At 41.4% G+C, this 20522-nt stretch overlaps 1 protein-coding gene across 2 annotated transcripts in view; it reads right to left on the bottom strand.

The window, feature by feature from the left end:
* Positions 1-19905, bottom strand: part of MTHFD1L (methylenetetrahydrofolate dehydrogenase (NADP+ dependent) 1 like) — a 144039-nt gene extending 124134 nt beyond the window's left edge. For both annotated transcript variants that reach the window (XM_063151276.1, XM_063151277.1), the window contains exons 1-8: positions 19771-19905; positions 17111-17161; positions 16980-17033; positions 14305-14429; positions 13177-13277; positions 12167-12291; positions 5019-5130; positions 228-307 (exon numbers count right to left, since the gene is read on the bottom strand). In XM_063151276.1, coding sequence (XP_063007346.1) covers positions 228-307; positions 5019-5130; positions 12167-12291; positions 13177-13277; positions 14305-14429; positions 16980-17033; positions 17111-17161; positions 19771-19905 — 783 coding nt within the window. The remainder of the gene's footprint in view (positions 1-227; positions 308-5018; positions 5131-12166; positions 12292-13176; positions 13278-14304; positions 14430-16979; positions 17034-17110; positions 17162-19770) is intronic.
* Between the last annotated feature and the right edge of the window lie 617 nt (positions 19906-20522).

The following is a 20522-nucleotide window of genomic DNA, read 5'->3' as shown; positions in this document are numbered from 1 at the left end:
TACTGTATTAATCACAATTATGAGATGTCTGATTTTTAGTTTACCTTTCTCTAATTAAATGCAACAGGTATTACTCTATCTGACTAAGAGCTGCTATTAAAATGGAAGCCATGTAAGATGGTCAAACGAGTAAAACAAATACAAACTGTAGAAGCAATTTCTGCAACTTATAGAAAGAGCAACAAATCTGTAACTTTGGTACAATCTACAAACAGAGGTACACTAACCTGCATTCTCATTGCTACTGCAAGAGAACCAACAGTCTTTTCAGCAGCAGGGTTGTTCTGCTGACCATAGCTGTGTTTCTCTGAAAAATATAAGTATGGCAGTTATAAATCACAAATCTTCTGTGAGTGGGAACATGTGCATTTGAAAGTTATATACAAATAAAAAATTTCTGAAGATTGACTTGAAATTTACCAATATTACTGACAAAATTATAGGTGGCTTCTCTAATACTTCAAATGAAACCAACCAGAAGGATGAATAGACTATGAAAATCAGAGAGTAACTGTATGTTCTGAAACATATTACACAAACCCACACAAAGAAATTCGCACAGCTGTATTTGAAAAGCTACATGCACTCTTAAACAGAACACCTAAATGAGCATGGTAAAGACAGTCTTCTCTTTGACACACACACTACAGTGGGCAAGAACAATGAAATGATCACAAATACCATATCATTATAACTTAGATCATTATAACTTAGAATCATTATAACTTAGAAATAGTAGATACAATTTTTTTTTTAATAGCAACAGTTATCTTCATCAGCATGATACTAAAAGCAGATATTCTGGAGAGTCTACACAAATCAGAGTGACTTCAACTGCAGAGACAGTTATAATTGTTTCTAGTGGCAACATAGCAAATGATAATCATACATTAGCTACCCCAACTAAACATATTATTTTGTCATTTTGCTATAATCCTTCTTCTGGCTTGTTCTCCTGTTGTTGCTCATTGACTTTTATCTAGACACAATTTCTCCAAAATTCACATCCTAGTCTCTGTGGGCATATCAAGGCCGTGGCCACGTTCTGAAGGGCGTAGATATAATTGTAATAAAAAATAACAATCGTACGCTGACAGCTTTAACCTTTCTGCCACGGGGGAACTGAAGTGCAAGCCCTGACCTGGTCAAGCTCTTGCTCTGTTCTGCACTGGTGATAAAAGGCTCACGTTTCCTTGCACAACCATCCCTCCCCACAAGGGTCCCAGAGCAGCAGGGCACAGCACCCTCAGACTGCAGACAGGCTGGCAGCCACAGCCCACTCTCCCACATGCTGCTGAGGGAACAGGAGACCCTCCCTGCAGACCCTCAGCCTCACTCCATGTGCTTCCTGACCCTTTCTCAAACCTTCCTGCCAGCAGGCATCCACACATCAGTGACACAGCTAACCAAGCTGAAGGCAACAGTCCTCATATTAAACTCTAATTAAGAAAGTGTCTGAAAAGTCCTTCTTCTTGCATTAACACTTGCAATTAAAACAAACAAACAAACAAACAAACAAACAAACAAACAAACAAACAAACAAACAAACAAACCCCCAACAATTTCTTCTGGAGATGCTCAGCTTTAGATTTAGACAGAGGAGTTTTACTGGAATAGTCTATCACAGTCATAAGCTGACTCTTGTTGCTTTGAGACCAGGCTGGGAGAGCTGCCAAGCAGACAAATGAAGTAGGAAGAATGAAGTTTAAAATCCCCTTTCAGACAGCTGTGCTTTACAGAAACATTTTGACTTTTTATGTTATTTGGCTTAATTCAACTATTTTTATCAGGGCAGAGCTAGCATGTGTGTAAATACATATTAGAATCAGACAATTCCCTTCAATAAACTATTTCTCTCAGACTGCCTATGCTACACAGTCACCCCACAAATGACTAACCAGGCTTTTGCAGGGGAGAAGGGGAAACTAGAGGTGAAAGTCATGCACGCATGGAGTTAGCAAGACAACCACAGGATTGCAACAGCCCTCCTAGGATAAATTTTCCACATGGAAGCTGCAATAGCACTCTCTGCTTTGGACTATGGTCAGATCAGCTGAAATTTGGATATTGTGCTCCCTCCTCTGATTCATACCCTATTGTGCAGGTGAGTGAGAGCTGCTGCCAGGTGCTACCTGCCTGCTCAGGCAGCTCAGAATAGAGATGGGGAAATGGTTGAATTTCCCACTAACATACTTAAACCATGTGGGCTTCGGCTTTCAAGTGACCCCAAAGGAGCTGGACATCTCAAATAATCTCAAATAATTCTGGCATCCTTAAGTTTTCTTCAGAAAGTTACTTTCATTTCCATACATTTGCATATAAAGTATATTCCTGCAAGACTCTACCAGCACTCACCTGATTCCAAGATTGCCAGTGCAACAGAAGCAGATGTTGCACTGCTAGAAAATTGCAGAATGTTTTAAAATTGTGATAATTTAAAAACCTTTGGTCAAAAAAATACTTGAAAAAGAATTGTCACTTTGGAGTGAACACTTTTATCTCTACTCTCCTGATTTACAACATTACACTTCCCCAGCTACATCCTCGCAAATTCTGAGTGCTTTTAAAACATGCAAGTGTGTTAGACAACATGCACACCCACACAAGTTGGAAATCTAGCCACCATCTACCAACAACAAATGTTACTTCATGGCCATTATTGCTTTCAGGCTTCATTTAGCTCCTGTGACCCCACAGATGTTAAGTCGGACATTTCTAAAGCAAGAAAAAATCCAGAACAATTTCCAAGCACCTCAGCCAGATTCCATGGAAGTCAAGAGACAGTTATAAGACTCAGTTGTTTCTCCAAGGTCACAACTACTCCGCAATGGGCTTTCCACAAACATCTTGCATCTAAACTAAGTGCATTCTTCCTGTCAGACACCTGTGTTTCATGTTCCTCTCTAGTAAGCCTTGAGACCAACATTTTTATAGCTGGTAAAATGCATTTCTGCTGTAATTTTGGAGTTACCCCAAAGTTCTGACAACCTCAAAAGCATTACCAAAAGACAGATAGACATTTCATAGAGTTCTAGCTAAATTATCTTGATAAAAATCTCATGCTATCTTTCAAAAAAAAAAAAATGCAGTACTCAACAGAGTGCTACAACTTGAAAAATGCAAAGAGATGTATATGCTTACGCCAAATCTTACACTTCCTGCATTAGAAATGAATGTTACTGTGGTGTGTAATGCAGTTTTTCTAACAACACTTTCAGAGAAGGGAAACACTAATATTGTCTATAGTTCTTTAGAGTAACTAAGGCATGAAGATATTTAAATCTTAAGATGTAGCATGCAGTTATACTGCATAACTTTGAGGCCTGTGAAGGCTCAGACTCACTTCTCAATGCAGAGAATTAGGAATCTGAAAGTGGGGCTTGCACCAGGCAGCACTCAGGCTGCATGGACTGGCTCATCCCACCCTGTCAGAACCACCCCAGTTCTGTCACATAATTTTATACCTTCAGGATTAAAATAAGGGGAGATTCATATTTATTTATTTTTAGGTATGACTGCTGTACCACCACTCCCTCTCTTCTCTATTCCTTTCCCCCTCTCCCCCAGTCCTCCTTCATGTAAGGCTGTGTCATACTAGTAGGCTGGGTACCTGCTCAAGAGACCTGTGTGCCAAGCTCTGCCCTACAGATACTTAACAATTATATCCAAAAACCCCTAGGGGAAGCAAATGGGCATTAGAGATGCAAGGATTCTCTTTGTCACTAGTACAGGAAAAAGAAAACATGAATTCTTTTTGGACAACTTGTGCAGCATCAGGAAGGGAAAAGGCTTGGTACCCACCCTTGATATCCTCAGCAGGATCAGAGATCTGCTTTGGGAGGCAGACAGTGAATGTCCAAATGCCTTCAGACAATCAAGTGAATAATAACCCAGATCTCCACACCTGCAGTGTCTGTTCAAGTCAAGGGTATATCATGAAAGACAAGGAAAAAATCTATTGCTAAGGCCATGCTTTGCATGGGAACAGCAGCTGCTCTTTATGAGCCTGATCTTGCATTAGCTCTGCATGGAGTACCTGCTTCATTTGCCCTTAGGGAATATCCCTAGTTTAAAACCCATGCAATTAGGCTTTCTCAGCTTTATGCTCATTTCCACACTTTTGGTCAATAGATGTCAATCTAGTGCACTTGTGATAAGATTTTAAGAAACCCCAGATTAATCAGTCATGCTACCCATGTACTTACTCATTTTCCTATTCATTTGCAGCATAATCTCATTGGGATGTTGAGCAGTCAAACTCATATACACACCAAAAATCTAGAAAATATCTAGAGATCTTCATAGAATTTTAAGAAATTTTACAGGTAAAATTACATGTTGTTTATTATTATTACACATTATTCTAGCAGCGGAGTAACTTCTGGGAAGATTTCTTAATTTTATTCCCAAGAAAATTCTGTAGCATTTTTTCAACTGAGAAATTATTGAACACATACACACTCCACAACAAGTTAGAGGAAAAGGAAGGAGATTAATCCAAACCCTTTTTTGATGGAAAAATGACTGCAGGAGACATTCTGCCTCTTCTTAACTACACATGATTTCTGTACTCCCTCCTGCACCACTCTCTGCAGTTTCACAGCACTTTGCAGTTGATGTTTCTTCCCTTCTTCTCCTTTTCTCATATTCCAGGTGAGCCCACAGAAGTCATAGGACAAGACACTACACAAAACAGCACTATGTAATAGCGCAGCTGATAACCCAAAAAAGTCAACAGATGATGACTTTTGACTCTGAACTCTCTGAATCCACTGGGTCATTGCTTATCTAACAATCCTGCTGTGAAGAATCTGTTCCAACCTTTCCTCTCCCACCTAACATCTTTCCCCTATTCATACACCAGAGAAAGGTGTGCACATGCCCTGTGCACACTCCTTTGAAGGCCCTCCCAGAGATGCAGCTTTTAACCACGCTGCGTTGTCACCAAGGTGCCACACACATCCCAAAGGCTCAGTGCACACCACTGGCAAGAACTGTTACCTTTTATCACCTCTTACCTGGCAGAGGATCACGAGCACAGTTGATGATGGTGGCCCCAGGCTTTGTGCAACTCACAGGAACATCGTGGGGTTTCGTGCCGCCGAACACCACCGCGTCTGCGTGACGGAGCTGGGCACGGCCCAAAGCACCCCCAGAAACAAAACAAGCACTTCATCTTAGAAACACACACTTGGATAGGCATCTTAAAAATATTCACACTTACACAGCAATAGCCTTTTGAGCAAAGCTTTTACAGACAACAAGAACAAAAACCGATCCAAACTATCCAAACTGATAGTTTGATTCTTACCTGCAACGAAACTTAATAGCATTTAAAATTAAGTTAGGTAAACAAAATGTGAGATCAGGTGAATGAGGTCAAAGTATCAATATTTAATGGGAATTATATCCTTCCAAACAAAAAGTTCTACCATTGTCCTAAAGTCCAAAATAACTTTGAGTAACTTAAGAAAAAGAAGGCTTGAAAGACAGTAAATAGGCACTTATAAAGAGTACAGTCAGATTGTCTGACAGTAGAAAACCAGGCCAGCTGTCAGGATTGCAGGATGGCCCCTTCTGCGAAGATCATTGCCTTTGAATACCAATTAAAGCACTTCTTTCCTTCTCAGCTCATGTCTGCTAATCACTGCCCCTGATTTAGCTCAACCCAGCAATGTTGGAGCAAAAATGGTTACCACAAAAATTCTTATAATCAAAGACCCAAAGGCCTTTCTCTCCCCATTTCCTTTGAAACAGAGTCCTTTACCAGAATCACCATGAGATAATGGACAGCACTAGAGGCAGATGTATTAAGGTACACCAAAAAAGCAAAACACAGACATAGCATTGCCTCAAGCCTGACTGCAAAAATTATTTCAGAAATACAGCAGCTTTGGTAATATTTTGGATAAATGTAAATTAATTCCAAGTGTCACAAACCCAGTGAGCCACTCTGTGAATTGATTTGTGACTGACAAGAGTTCCAGCTTCTTTTTTGGCCAAAAGTGCTCTGACACAGCCCTGCCCAACACTCTTGCCAAGAAAGAACAGCTACAAATCTTGTCAGGATAGCAGGTTTTTGGCACAGCTGAGCATCCAGGAGGGGAGAAGAACGTAACTGCTGCGGAAAAGGCAGAAAACTAAAAAAACTCCATCTTCCCCTCAGAGGACCCAAGGATGGCCTAACCCTCCTTTGAGATCCCCCTGTGGAAACAAAGCCAGAAATGTGGGAGAAGGTTTACTTGCTTGACAAATGACTAATGCAATGAGCTGATTCAGGCTTCAGTCACAGGTCCAGCAACACTCCTGCGATTGCCTGTGCACAGCCATTCAGCCTTGTTCAAATTGGTCACACTCCTGAGTCTGGTGCACATATCAGCTTACAGGCCACTCTCAGAGGGGCACATAAGTCATAATGCTTGTCCAGTGTCAGGTCAAATGATACTGGGAAATCTGCAAGGAAATCTGGATAAAAAGATGCTGCAATGCCTCATGTACCAAGGATACCACGCTGAAGGCACACTTTGCCCTGCAAAAAAAGGAAATCTCTGCTGTAACAATCAACATCAACACAGAGAAAAACAGTAATTTTTCTCAGTTGCATGATCACAGCCTTTTTTTTTTTGCAAGGAAAAAATAATTCCTATTCTAGCAGTTATAAATCATATACTGTAAGTCAAGATGCCTTTCCATGCAAAGCCTCTGGGACAAGGACTAAGAGCTTTGCGCAGCGCTCAGCATCGTGAGTTGATGAACAAGTTGAGAGCTGTATGCAACAAGTAATAATTCTGATGAATGTTCAGCCAACATGCTTATGACAGAATTGATTCAAAGTAACTGTAATGTCAGAAAACAACTGATGGAACCAAATATTCATCTCTATGACTACCGACCCTAATGCTGAAAAATGTTCTTAACAGCTGAACACAATTATTTTTGTAGCCAACATTAACGGTGGTTCGGATAGCTAACATCACACATACCCATAAATTTTAGCAGAAAACCAGCTGGACCTTTCATCTCATTGCCCTGCCCCACCTCCTCCATGAAAAAACGTTGTATCACATGGCAGCAAAGAGTTGTAACACACACTGATTTCTTAGAGTCTTCCCCAGTGTGATTTCCTTTCCCTTATTTCACAAAGAAAACAATATTTTATGTGCAACTATTGAAAAAGTTCCTGCAGAGTCAATAAAATATATTTATCACAAATATTTTTGAGATTTTTTTCCCCTGTGAGTATTTTTTAAATGCATATCCAGAAACTGGGAGAGCAAGTCCACTGAAAGCAAAATACTTGTGTACAGAATTTTGGGTATCCTTGGAAGAGATTTATGTGATCTCCACGAGGGAATTTTAGTTTCACTTGCAAGAAGTTGTGTCCATGCCTCCTTTGCTTTTAGATTTTTCTCTCTTGCCATAATCCACCCTTTTGACTGCCTGTTTAGTCACTAAAGCAAGAAGCAAGCCTTGGCATGCATGTTCAGGGTCAACTCCTACATCAGAAACTGATCACGGACGTGAGAGATGGAAAAGTCCAATGAAATAATCACAGTTAGCCTCCCTTGGCAAATGCACCACAGCCCCTGCACGGAGGACACATCTGACAGGAACCAGATGTTATAGGCAGCCACAGCCAGAAGGTCAAGGAGATACCCATGAGGGAGAGCATGTGGCTGCCTGCCTCACGCTTCCTGGACAGCCAGGCTCCATCCCATCAGGCTGGCCAGAGGAAGGAATGACAAGCAGCAGGCCAAACCCTCCCTAATGCACTAGGCAACTGGCTGGAGACAAAGCCAAGAGTCCAGCAGTATCCTGCCTTCTCACCGGTAAATATTTTTTCAGTTGGGAAGAGCTGTGCCAATAAATAATCTGCAACCTTACCTCATAACAAAATATGATCCCCTCCACCAAGATTTAAGTTGAAGCAGATTAAGAAGCACCACCCATTCCCAAGACAGAACACCAAATGTTAAAACAACAATACAGACTTTCCAGCCAAGTATTAAATGATAATGGCACAAAGTAGCTGTATATTACAGATCACTGAAACTCCATTTTGCTGTGAAGACTGCATAAAATTTTCATTTTTCTGCAGTTTAAATGGACTGCTACAAAAGCCATTTTTAAATGCATGATCAAACAGAATAAAAATTAAAATTAAAAATTGAAATGTAGCCCCTCAGAGTTCTGGGTATGAAGCTAGGCCATATAAAATTAAAGAGATGTGATGAGGAACAGAAATCTGATTAGAAGTTTTTTCACAACTCTATCAAAAAAGTCTCTTTGCACATCAGTTTACAGATCAGGTTCCACTTTAACCACAGCAATTCTAACTACTTTCTGAAATTTTGAAATTTTTTTCAGTCAGTGACTTGTTTCAGGTACTTTTTCCACCAAGGCATGTACTAATTACATGGTTTCTTCCAGCTTTTCCTGCCACATCACCCCGAATGCACTTGCTCTACACAGTGCACTTGAAAATCAAGCCCACACTTTTGCTGTGGGCTCCAGCCTGCCACTATGATCCACACTTTAGCAACCGCTCCTCTAGCTTACAGACAGGGGATACACTTCAAAATTGGAAGGAACAGAGATGATGTGCATAAGATGTTGAAGTGGAAATACTTTGTCTACATCATCATCATTAGAAACACTCATGGAGCTTCCCTCTCCTCACCTCTTACAGGATCCACGTGCCTGGTCTCCTGTTCCTTCATGCTTACAATACAAAATGTATTTTTATGCCCATAGCAAGAGTCTAGGTCTTAACAAGATAGTAAATAGCTAAGAAATGTCCAAGAGTTTGAAGCTCAAGTGTTGGTTCTAAGGAAAAGCACACTGTGGCCAAAATTAGCTCTTTTTCAACCTGAAAAGGAAACTCCCAATCAGCACTCCAGCCGAACCACTATCATACTTCTTAACCTTGCTTTTGCAAACAACTTTTCTACTCCTAATTATACCTAAACAGACCAATGCTCACTTCTTTTACAATAAAATTGTATGACAGCAGCTCTCTTAAAACAGGCACGATGTGGTTCACACACGGACAACATTAAAGATGATGTGCTGAAATAATGACTGACTGAATTTAGATGACTGAAACAAGATTCTGTTTTCTTACAGGTATTAAATATTACCGATGTTTTGGCAAGAAAATAATCCATTTTTTTTTCAATATTAATCTACTTGACAACTTCCTTTCAAACTAGAAAGCATAATTCTGACATAAAAAAGGATCATAGACACCAGCTTCTATTCTTCACATGTAATACTGAACTGACTTTTGGGGAGTCCTATTTTAAAATTACAGGGGACATGTCCCTAAAAGTATGTCACTAGGTCATACTTCAGGCACAATGCAGTGAATGTGCTTTGAAGAGCTATCTACACAAAGCTTAACAGAATGATAACATCTTAAGTATTTTCTCTAAGATGCTTCTGTCTTTATCTCTCACTTTGTAATTTCTTTTACATTGAACCTATCAATGCAAACAGAACAATATTTCTTCATGACAACTTTGCACAGATGTGCCAGAACGTTCTAAAATGCTTTCTTGCATTTGTGAACTATTAGAAAGCCCAGGAAGCTCAACAGTTCTGAAGGACATGGCTCAGCTGTGCTGTGAGAACTGAAGGCAAGAAAACCAAAATGGAACAAAAAGAAATATTAATAATCTGCTCAACTTAACAAAACATGAAGTGGGGAGGGAAAAGAACATTGAGACTGTGACCATTATTTCAGATCAAAGCAATGAAATGGAAATGTATCATTATTTATTTTATTCCTTTTTCCTGCCATAAGACAGAACAGGCTTGCTTTAAAGGAGCACATTAAGTCAGATGGCAGATGACATTATGCTGTTTGTTAGGAGAGCTACCCCTATGTTTTCAAACTTTTCCTAAGGTGGATTAAAACATAGTTCCTCTTGATCATTTTCAAAATATTTTTGCAAAAGTGCACAAGTGAAAAAAGCAATAGTAAGTCCATAGCAATACAAAACCTCATCCAAAAAACCTACAAACTTAGTGTTGTGTAACTCATTTAAATTAAAAGAATTTCCAAAGGAAACACTTGTTGTTATGCTGTCCTTTTTAAAAAGAAGAACAAATCATCAGAGCTAGTCTAAGGTAATGCAGTAACCACTTAAGAAAGGCATTACATGGTTAAGGTCAGGGTTAGTGCTCCAATGCAAATAGGCCTGGCCAATGGATTACACAAATAACATTCTCCTACCCTTAAGATAAAATTCTCCTTTCCTGGTATATATTGCAAAACAAATGCATCTCAGTGAAAAAATCCTACTCTTCATAAGTTTATCACTCACTTCCTAAATGAATTTATTATGCTACCATAGGTTATACTTCCAAACAACTGCACACAAACTGCCACCGTAGAGAAAGGAAAAGTTACTGTACTGTGTAGGAAAAACAAAACATGAATTGCTTCTTTCAAGTCTTTGAAAAACTTAAACATCAACTAACACATTTTCTTACTTGAAATTCAAATAACCAAAAAAAAAAATCAAGAGAAGAAACCTGGTGAACATTGAACCTGTTTTTCATAATCAGCATTTTAAACAAGCAGAAGAATATAAATTCTATAATCATGTTATCTAACAACATTGTCATTCAAATTCAAGTTGCTACAGTACTTCATTGTTTGGTTAGAAATTTGTGCTTAGTTTCTGACTCTCCAGCTTCTGGGAATATGAAACAGGATAGTTTTCCCTGCATGCATTAGATTTTATCAAGGAACTAGAGTTAACTATCAGAGTGACATCCAGACAGGTTCAGCACAGCTCTGGGATTACTGGTGACATGCTGCTCCAGGTTCACAGGTGAGGAAGAGGAAGGTAGGTTTCCCCTGGGCTCTGCTGATTAGTCCCACAGGCAAAGTACAAACTCTTTTACTGCCAAAAGTGAAAATGAACCTGGGAAGACTTAAGTGCACAAAGCCTCAAACCTAGGCTTCCCATTCTGTTTCCCATCAGTGGCCTGATCCAAGAGGTAAGCTATGGGGAATGCCAAAAAGCAAAGCATGATTATGGGAAAGCATCTGGATGGAAAGAAACAGAATTCTCTCCAGCTATTGACAGCACTGCACAAGCAGCTCTGGGCCCAATCCAGATTTTTTGCTGTGAACCAGTGGAAACACCTCTGGCCACCCTGTCACCCACCCCATCCAGCCCAGAGCAGTCCTCTAGCACAGCCCCAAGCAGTGAGAAATAGCTGAGGAATGAGACATGGCAAGGATCAAGTTCACAGCACTCCATCTCCCAGAGCGCCATATGTTTCCTAAGTGCTGTCAGTCACTTAAAAGCCCAGAGCTGAGACAGGCCTGGCAAAAACATCCACAGCTGTGAAAACACGGGTGTGCCAGAGAACTTTCTATCACAGCTGCTCGGATTTGTTTCCTGCTCCGGTCGGCGCCTCCTCCGGTCCGACACCATCGGTTTGCCTTGGCTGCCACCCTGCGGCTCGGGCTGTCCAACACAAGAGCTGTCCCCAGCACCGAGCCTGTGCCCTGCTGCACATGCCCCCAGGACAATGCCACCCCAGCTGGAGCATTCTGTGAAATCTGGGACTAAGGAACAAACTGTTACGCTCCACAGGAAGTCATACCAACTTCTAAGTTGTGTCTAAAACTTCTGCAAAAAGCAGACAGGGAGATCATGCAAATCCTTCAGTTTAAGGCTCCTGAATTTCTTTGAATTCTTTTACGGTTCTCTTCAAAGATAAAGATTGGGATTTCTTTGTCCCAAGAGCAGCAACACTTTCAAACCTTTAGAACACAAATCCAGTGGAAGTAATTTCATGCAGATGACAGTATCACAGGACAAGAAAAAAAGAGGGCATTTCTCTTGCACAGAGACAAAGCAAAAGGGAGAGCTAAAACATTTGTTGGATTCCTTTGGTGTAAAATAATGAAGTTAGAGCAGCTGCTGTTACATGTAATATTCTGGTAGAGGTCAGTGTTTGCACCATTTCTGAGCAAGCAGGAAGGAGAAAAGACCCTAACCCACACTGGCTACCAGCAATCCCAGTGCCACCTGTGACTGCCACGAGGAGTCTCCCTCTTGGGAATGGCAGCTGAGGGCAGGGTTGTCAGGTGGGCAGGCAGTGGGGATGCAGGATGAGGCCAGGCAGACAGAAGAGCACTCACCTCACTCTGCAGCTGTGGGGCTCCCCAGTGGCAGCTGAGCACGGCGGCTCCGCGGCGCTGCAGCACGCTCTGCAGGGCAGCTCCCTCTGCCCCCTGTGTCCCCACCAGCAGCACCTTCTTCCCACCTGTGTGACACAAGGCACGGCTCTCAGCCACCCCCAGCACAGGGCACCAGCACCAGCAGCTGCATGGAGCTCCCCCAGGCCACCCTGGGCTGCAGCACTGCAGAAGGGGCTGCAGAGGGGCTCAGAACAGGACAGTGCCCTGTGCCTGCACAAGCACAGCAGCTGTGCAGCACAGCTGGCACTTCTGGAGCCCGTGCAGTAACAGCAACCACAGGTCTTAAGGAGTTTCCCGGTGACTCTCTAAATTCTAGTAAGCAAATACTGTTCTTCTCGCTTTCTTTTGCACAAATCCCTTCATTCATATTTGTTACTAAGTACATTTAATCTCCTGTTTACAGTTCTGCTACAGAAATGCTCGCTTCAACAGTTATGAATCACTTTAAGAGAGACAACTGCTGACACACTGCCTTAAACCAACAGTGTCTTCACACACACTAAACCTGCTTGTTTAAATCTGCCATTTCAGTGTCAGCACTGACACAGCACAATCCAAACCAAAGGATTTGCTCAGCAGCAATTTACAGGCAAACCTGGGTTTCCCCAACTCCTTACACCAATCAAGACAATCAAGTGAAATCCCCAAGTGATGCCTGTATTTTCTGTTTGGACGACTCACATGTCTTGTGTGTCTTCAGTGAAATTAAACCTCCTGATGGCAGCTAACCCCTGCCTAATACCCAAAATCTGTAGGCCTGAGGCCTGTTTCTACAAATACAGCATTCAGATGTCACTGAGCAGGAGGACACCTCGTCACTAGCAGGAGATACATGTCAGGTGGGAAAGCAACACAAAAGAGAAGACACAACAAAGTCAGATTATATTTGGCTCATAGCCAGGATTAAAACAGGCCAAAATTAATGTAATGATTGTGATAGAAGGGCTCACCTATATCTTCAAGAAGCTCCATCACAGCACACACTGTAGGAGGAACCAGACAGTCACAGACATCACCATGTACCAAACGTCCTAGGTTTACACTGGATAATCTGCAGTGGAAAAATATGGAAATTTAACATAAAAAAGAGCTTGTGTAACATAAATCCCCAGCAATGCTTGTAACATGGCTAAGAGCTAAATCCCAAGAGCAAACATATCTCACAAAAGCAAATCCTTTGGCAGTCATGTACTGCAGCTAATTTGTATCATCCCACACCTCAGCTAGACAAACACTGAGCCTCAAGAGAGGCCAGGAAAGGGATCTGAGTTAGAATGGGTAACACAATCCCAGGATACACAGGCAGCTCTTTACTTGTCACCATGTCACCCATAGCACACTGGGCACAAGCACTTCAGAGGCTGCAGTGAGACCAGACTGGCTGCCAGAGACAAGCTGGCCTAGGAGGGGGCAACAGAGGTGTTCCCATACTGACAATATCCTGTACTCCACATAATGGAAAGGTTTTTGAAGGATTTTTAGATATTTTTCCTGACATGAAAAAAAAAAAAGAAGAGAGTGGGATAAAAAAAATGGTAATAGCCTGCAGCTAAGAGCAGGAAGGCTACAAGAGCACCAAAATGATAACTCACAAACCTAAATTACACCAGTGGTCTCTTCTGAGAGCAGTACAACTCAACACTGATTGGAAATCTGAGCTAATGGATCCAAACTATTACAGCTTACTCTCTCACCACAAGAGAGTGCTGTAAGGAAGTTAAAACCTCTCTGCAATTTTCCCATCAATCCTTCTTGTGAAAATTCAGTACTTTGTGCCTACCACTTGTATTACTGAAGTGATGAAATACCTTAAGTATCACCAGTAAATCAAGATTTCATTTTTTATTTCTTTGAAAGGACTATGCCCTGAATGTACATTATGTAAAAAATAAAAAGATAATGCCCAAAACTACTTCAGCAAAAGACTTCTCGATTCAGAGGCATTTTTTATCACTGCTCAATAGCACAGCTAGACACATTGACTGAGGAATTCATTAATGAAAAGCAGAGTAGAAAACTGATTTTACAGAGCCATCAGGCTTGTGCCTGCTAAAATTATTTCTCAGTGCTCCACTTACCCATCCACATCCTTCTCTGGTTTCACAGCATTTAATACCTTACTGCTACATAAGCTTTCTGGGAGGTCAAGAGCAAGGCCCTGCACATTAGGATCCTCATTGAGCCTCAAGATTTCACTGACAATCTAGGAAGTTAATAAAAAACATTAAAGATCAGAACAACAGATAAAAGGAGAATCTGATTAGAATGAGGTAAAACCTGTAAATTTTCTTCAATTACTTTATGGCCACCTTGGCTTTTCTTGCTTATTACTGTAAATTCCAAATGAAAAAGCTCTACTCAGTTTGTTATCAGTGGCTTACCAAATTAAGCCACCCTGACTCTATTCTAAACATCTTGCAAAGCAAACACATATTATGTGACATTATGCTGCCAAAAGCAGTTTGTGTTTCAGCACTCCAAACCTCAGCAAAAGCCTGTCACTGTAATGGCTTCTGAAGTCGCTTTCAGACACAGGACACCTGAGTTAATACATAGTGCAAAACAGGACCAGATCACATCCCAATAGAGGGACAAAAAGCTGTAACACGTGAAAGAACAATTATACAAGAAAAAAAAATCATTTTATTAAACCAGCATATATGGTTAACAATTTTCCTTCTCAAAACACCCCAATCCTAAGAGCTGGCAATCGCCTTGTGAAGAACTGTTAGGCTGAAAAGGCACCACAGAGAAGTTTATGGAGTTCAAGTTATGAACCAGATGCAAGTTCAAGTAGTTTATAATTGGTCATATCTGACATCTGAGACTGTCCTACCGACCCTTGATTCCCTCCTCTCTAAAATATAATGCCGATTCATGCTATTCTGCTGTGACCAGAAAGAATACAAAGGAACAAAACATGTCAAACATGTTTTTTTAGGTGAGAAATGTCATGCAAGCATGTCTTCCCATCCTATTACAAAACCACTGTGCAAGCACCATAAAGCTTTATAATAGAATTGGATTAATATCCAACAGTAAAGAATTATAAGCATTTTTTTTCCCTTAACTAATACCATGCCTTTTTAAAATGCTTTTCTTTTAAACTATTCATTTTAATTGTGAACTCTATTACCCAAACTCTTGATATGCAATCAACCTTAAGCTAGGAACTAGGCAGGAGTTAGATTAGCTGCAACTCTGAACCAAGAGAACACACTACTTTCATGCTAAACACAGATTACAAAAGCATGTCACCGGTACAGAAATGCCTCTTTAGTTTCCTGACTCCTGGGGCAAAACCAGGCATATCTCTTAAGGTCCTGTGGCACTTGACAGCAACAGGACTGGTATACATTGCACTAGAAAGGGTGAATGTATATGGACATGAAAATATCTGCATTTTTCTTTTAAAAAACCCCTTTGATATGGTACAAAATGCTGAGGGCCTACGGAACAATTAAAAACTCATGCTGTATTTCTGCCTCCTGGAAAAGTAATTCACTTTTCCATTTTATTTGCATCTTACTTTAATTCAGATTTCCATAATCACATCATTTAAATTACTTATAACTCATGCAGGGTAAAGTAGCATAGTATTAACTTGCCTTTATTGTACAGAGGAAGTTATGACAAAACCCAAATGTGCATGGTATTGAAATCCCTCCCACCTTCCCACACCAGGGAACACAACTGAGATGTGGATTTTAGCAGATGAAAAAAACCTGCCATAGTGAGTAAGCAAGACAGTCAGCAAATCATGATAAACTTTATTGGAAATAACTTCCTTCAAATAAAAGAAATACCCCAATTTTCTCTTTAAATACACAGCCAAGCCACTTCTAAGATACGACTTCAAACTAACTGCAACTACTGCTGCACAGTCAATGTATTTTACGTATTTCCTGCTATATTACTCAACAGATAAAATGCATTTTCCAACAACAAAGTGTATTTGTTTTTCATTTCAAAAGCCCACTCTTTTAAAATGTGTAGCTGACTATCCATAATCTACAAAACTTCACAGTATATTCCTTTTAATGTATCTGGAAGCAGTTCTTGAGATTACACTGCAAGGCAGTAACATTTTAAGAACAAAGTGTACCAAAAAACAAAAGAGTACACAGAACTCACAAGCCTGCAGGATTATCAAACTTGCCAAGCACAAGAAGGCCAGCTAATAACAGAGTCATCTTCTACTATACATTCCTTCACTGTTTAACTTTCACATGGTTTTCTATATTTAAAACATAATTGATATTAAGTTCTGCACCTTCAACAAGGCAAAGAATTCAGGCCTCTAGTTATTTGGGGGGATGTTTCTTTTTTAATACATAATTGAAACATTAAAAAGTCAATAGACAAATTCAACACCCCCTTCTTTTCCCCTCCCTTCCCCATATAATCATGTAATCTATAATTTCCCTGAATAATCTGGGTAATAATCAGGTACAGTCAGAAGAGCAACTGTGGGAGACAGGATACCTGAGCTGGTATGGAGTTAAACACCAAGCACAAACTCAAAACATGACTCTTAAATCTACCCCAGCTTGCCAGGGAACAGCAGACATGCCCATTAATTCTCTTTTTTCATTCTTGCCAGTAAGAGGATAATATTTGCTATTTAAACCAAGGCAATCCTAAACCTAATTTGAGTTACCAGAGGTCAGTCAAAATAATAATGAATGTCAGTAATAAATAGAAGTTTTTGACAAAAATGGAAAAGGAAGGCTCTTTCAGGTACTTCAGTTACCTCATCTTTGGTGCTGCCTTCAGGAAGACAGATGTGAATAACACGTAGACCAATCTGTTGAAAGAAAAGACTTAAAATTACCAAAGGCAAGTAGCTCATGATTATTAACACATGTATCAGCTAATGCTTACCTCTTTGGCCAAGTTCTTGTTTGCTTCTTGAGTCAACTGGTCATTATGTGCCTTGGGGAACAAAACAGTAACTGAGTTTTAAAACAATACATTTTAAAAATTAATACATTAATGCACATCTATGCAAGAAACATCGTGACAATGTCTGTGTCTAAACTAATAAGAAACAATTCTAAGAAAGAAGCAGAAGGCCATCCATGTTAATCCCAAATAGTTCAAGACTGCTGACAGTGAAAAAAAGAGATGAAAAAGCACAAACTTCATGAAGAGGTACAACTCCTGGTAGGGAAGGAGGGCTTGCCCTCTATCCCTCCCTGCACTGCCAGCATTCCTGGCACTGCACCACCAGCATCCCACTCCCCAAGTGTGGCAGCAGGTGCTGAGTGGCAGCACAGAAGCTGCTGCACTGAGGACACTGTGCAGAGCTCACACTGTGCCAAGGAAGAAGAGACAGTTCTAGGGACAGCCCAGCATCTCCTCCCCTGTGACAGTAAATGTGGGGCTGTGCCCCCACACTGACTGCTCAAGAAGTTTGACTGGGATGGAGCCACTGGTGGTACCAGACTGTCCCCTGTAATGTCCCTGCAGCACTGGCAGGTGAACACTTACCTTGTGTGAGTGCAGACAGTCCCTGCCCTAAACCAGCTCCTATCAAAACCCACTGAGCAGCACAGGTGAGGCCGGAGCTCAGCACAGGGGCTGGCACAGTGCAAGGGCAGGGCAGGAGGTGCAGGGGAGCCAGTGGTGCTTTGCTGAGCTTTACAGGGCAACAGCTCCACTGTTAGGCATGATCCTGATTCTTTACTTTTCAGTATCAAAAAAATTAAGAAGCACCCCCAATCATTTTTTGCTGTTGCATAGCTTCAGCCGAGGTTCAACATGGATAATAAGCAACAGAGGTATCAGTTTTGGCATTGATTCAGATTTAGTTGACTCAAGAGGAAAAGGACAGTCCTAAAATCATTCCACTGCAGGTTCAGCCTGCAGCTCCTCATTCCCAGCCCTGCAGAAGAGGGGGTGCCCTGTCATGCCAGCTGCTGTTGCTCACAAGTAAAGGAGGTGACTTCCCTGCCCTCCCTCTGCTCCTCTGGGCAGATGTGGCACATGGGGAGCAGCACAAATCAAGGCTCTGCCCACATTACTGGTAGAGCAGAGCATGCAAGAACATCTGCACACCAAAGCAAGTTTTCTTTGCACCAACAAATACACATTTAAAATAGGCTCTGCTTCAGTCTTCACAACCAGACCAGAGTCGGAGTGACTGGAAAGCTGGAGAACAGAGCTTGGGTGAATCCTACCCAGAAGGATCTAGGCCACGGGCTCCTACAGGCACCTCATGAGGCAGACCAAGTGAGGTAAACAGGGACAAGAGGGACATCCCTTCTATTACACCAGCACAAAACATGCATGTAGCCATGCAGAAAACCAGACCCAGGAGACAAATGTGGTTGAAAGGAATCCTCTTTAGACCCCTTGGGCTGGAGTAGATCCCAGTCCTATTCCAGATCATGGTGCAACTGGATGGAGACTAACAGGAGTGAGAAAAAACAGGTCACTGCTTTCCTAGCAGTGCTTCAGCTTTAGCCTTAGAGGGCTCTGTGAAAATGCAATTATCAGGAAGGGTGAGAGATGAGAGAGACTGTTCAGATATCCTCACTAGAAGACCCTTTGTTGCTGTATTACTTAGATTCACTATTAGTACTTAAAAATACCTACAGTTGTGTTTTAAACTTAAAACCTACTGGGTCAGTTTGAGTGTGTACCCACTCAAAATCAATACCACCATCCTAGGAAACAGGACAATTACATTTTTGCCAGCATGGCAGTGGGTTTCCTCTGAATGATAAACATCCCTAATTTTGTGGCTTTCAAATCTTCAGAAATCTAAGAATGAACACCTTTCAGCTTTGCAAGGATAGCAATCCTCATCTCTGATTTTCATTGCCTATCAAAAATTGCGCCATCAGTGGAATGGAAATCTCTTCACAGCATTAGTGAAACAATGGTTCTCAATTCTGCAAGATTCCTTCACATCAGAAAGTGCTGCTACTTCTACAGGATGCTGACACTTTACACTTATTTCACACAAACCCTTCTGAGCTGACTGGGACTTTTTAGTGTGGTTTTCCTCTCCTTAGAAGAGCAGGAAGACATTGATAAGCTGTAGCTACCCAAAGGTAGCATGGCTGACAGGAAGCAAAAGGGTCTTTCATTAATCCTAGCATTGTTATTTCAGGGATGGGAAGTGAAGGGAGCCCACATTTTCAGGAACGTAAGGACTTTGCTCAGGATTGCAAAAAAAGCTTCATGCTAAATAAAGGTTTGAGAACACTACTTTAATTCAACTATTAAGTTAATCAGCTTAGACAAGGTGTGAGAAAAAGCGATCCATACTTAGAACAACAAAGATTATATTGGCAAAGGAAGAAGGGATAAAACTGTTCCTTTCCTTTGCAAAGCCTTGCCGGGCCAGAAGAAAGGCAATTTACCATCTGGTGGAGCTACCTCATCCTATTGCTTTGCTTTATAACAAAGTAGACAATATTCTTTATAAAAAAGGATTAAAATTACTTTCTGCAGGGTGTGCTTCTCAAGTTTCAGCCAACTAATGGTACCAAAGGAGATCTCTCACAGCCAGTAAGTGCACAGACATACTTTACCTGAATAATGGCAAGCGTTGGCTCAAGCCGGGGGTTTTTTCTCTTAAGAGAGGCCAAGGAATTCTTTGCATTGTCAGTAACTTTGCTGCAACACAGCGACAAGCAAATCTTTAACAAAATAAATCCTCCAAACATTAGTGGGCAGAAACCAAGATTAGTCAACAATGTAACAGAAATGCTTGGGCTTGTAAATTTTCAATCTCCAAAGTTATGGTGGGATGTGAACTGTGAGGGCTGATGCTCAGCAGGCAGGTAACCTCAAAAGGCCAATTTTTTTTTTTTTTTTTTAATAGGTATGTGGGGCATTGCTCTGGCATGCCCGAAACTTTATAGCTAGGCTGTGCTAATTCATGAGAAGGCTTGTCCAGCCCCGCCACGGGAAGGGAACCAGCACTGTGAGCTGTCTGATCAGCTCTTGGATGAGGTGGGTCCTTCATCCCCATACCCTTGGCCAGGGCAGTGGGAGATGCAGAGGCCTTTACAGCTGGGGCTGCCACGGCTTAACCCGGGCTGCACCAACCCCTGGGCAGCAGAGCAGCCACTTTCATGGATGCCTTTCAAAACCACTGGCAGAAGGGAGACAAGGCAGCTCTGTTTCCCACATTACTTCTTGGAAAAACTAGTGACAGCCAGGCACTGGGAATGCTTTCAGGAAAAAAAATTCTGGGTAAGTGGCGGCCAGCTCTCCTCCGTTACCTTTTGTGGGTGCAGGTGGGCAAAGAGGAGACCTCCTGAAATATGTCTGTCTGTCC

This window comes from Melospiza melodia, chromosome 3 (assembly GCF_035770615.1).
Source record: "Melospiza melodia melodia isolate bMelMel2 chromosome 3, bMelMel2.pri, whole genome shotgun sequence".
NCBI lineage: Eukaryota > Metazoa > Chordata > Aves > Passeriformes > Passerellidae > Melospiza > Melospiza melodia.
This window is presented reverse-complemented; position numbering and strand designations above follow the sequence as displayed.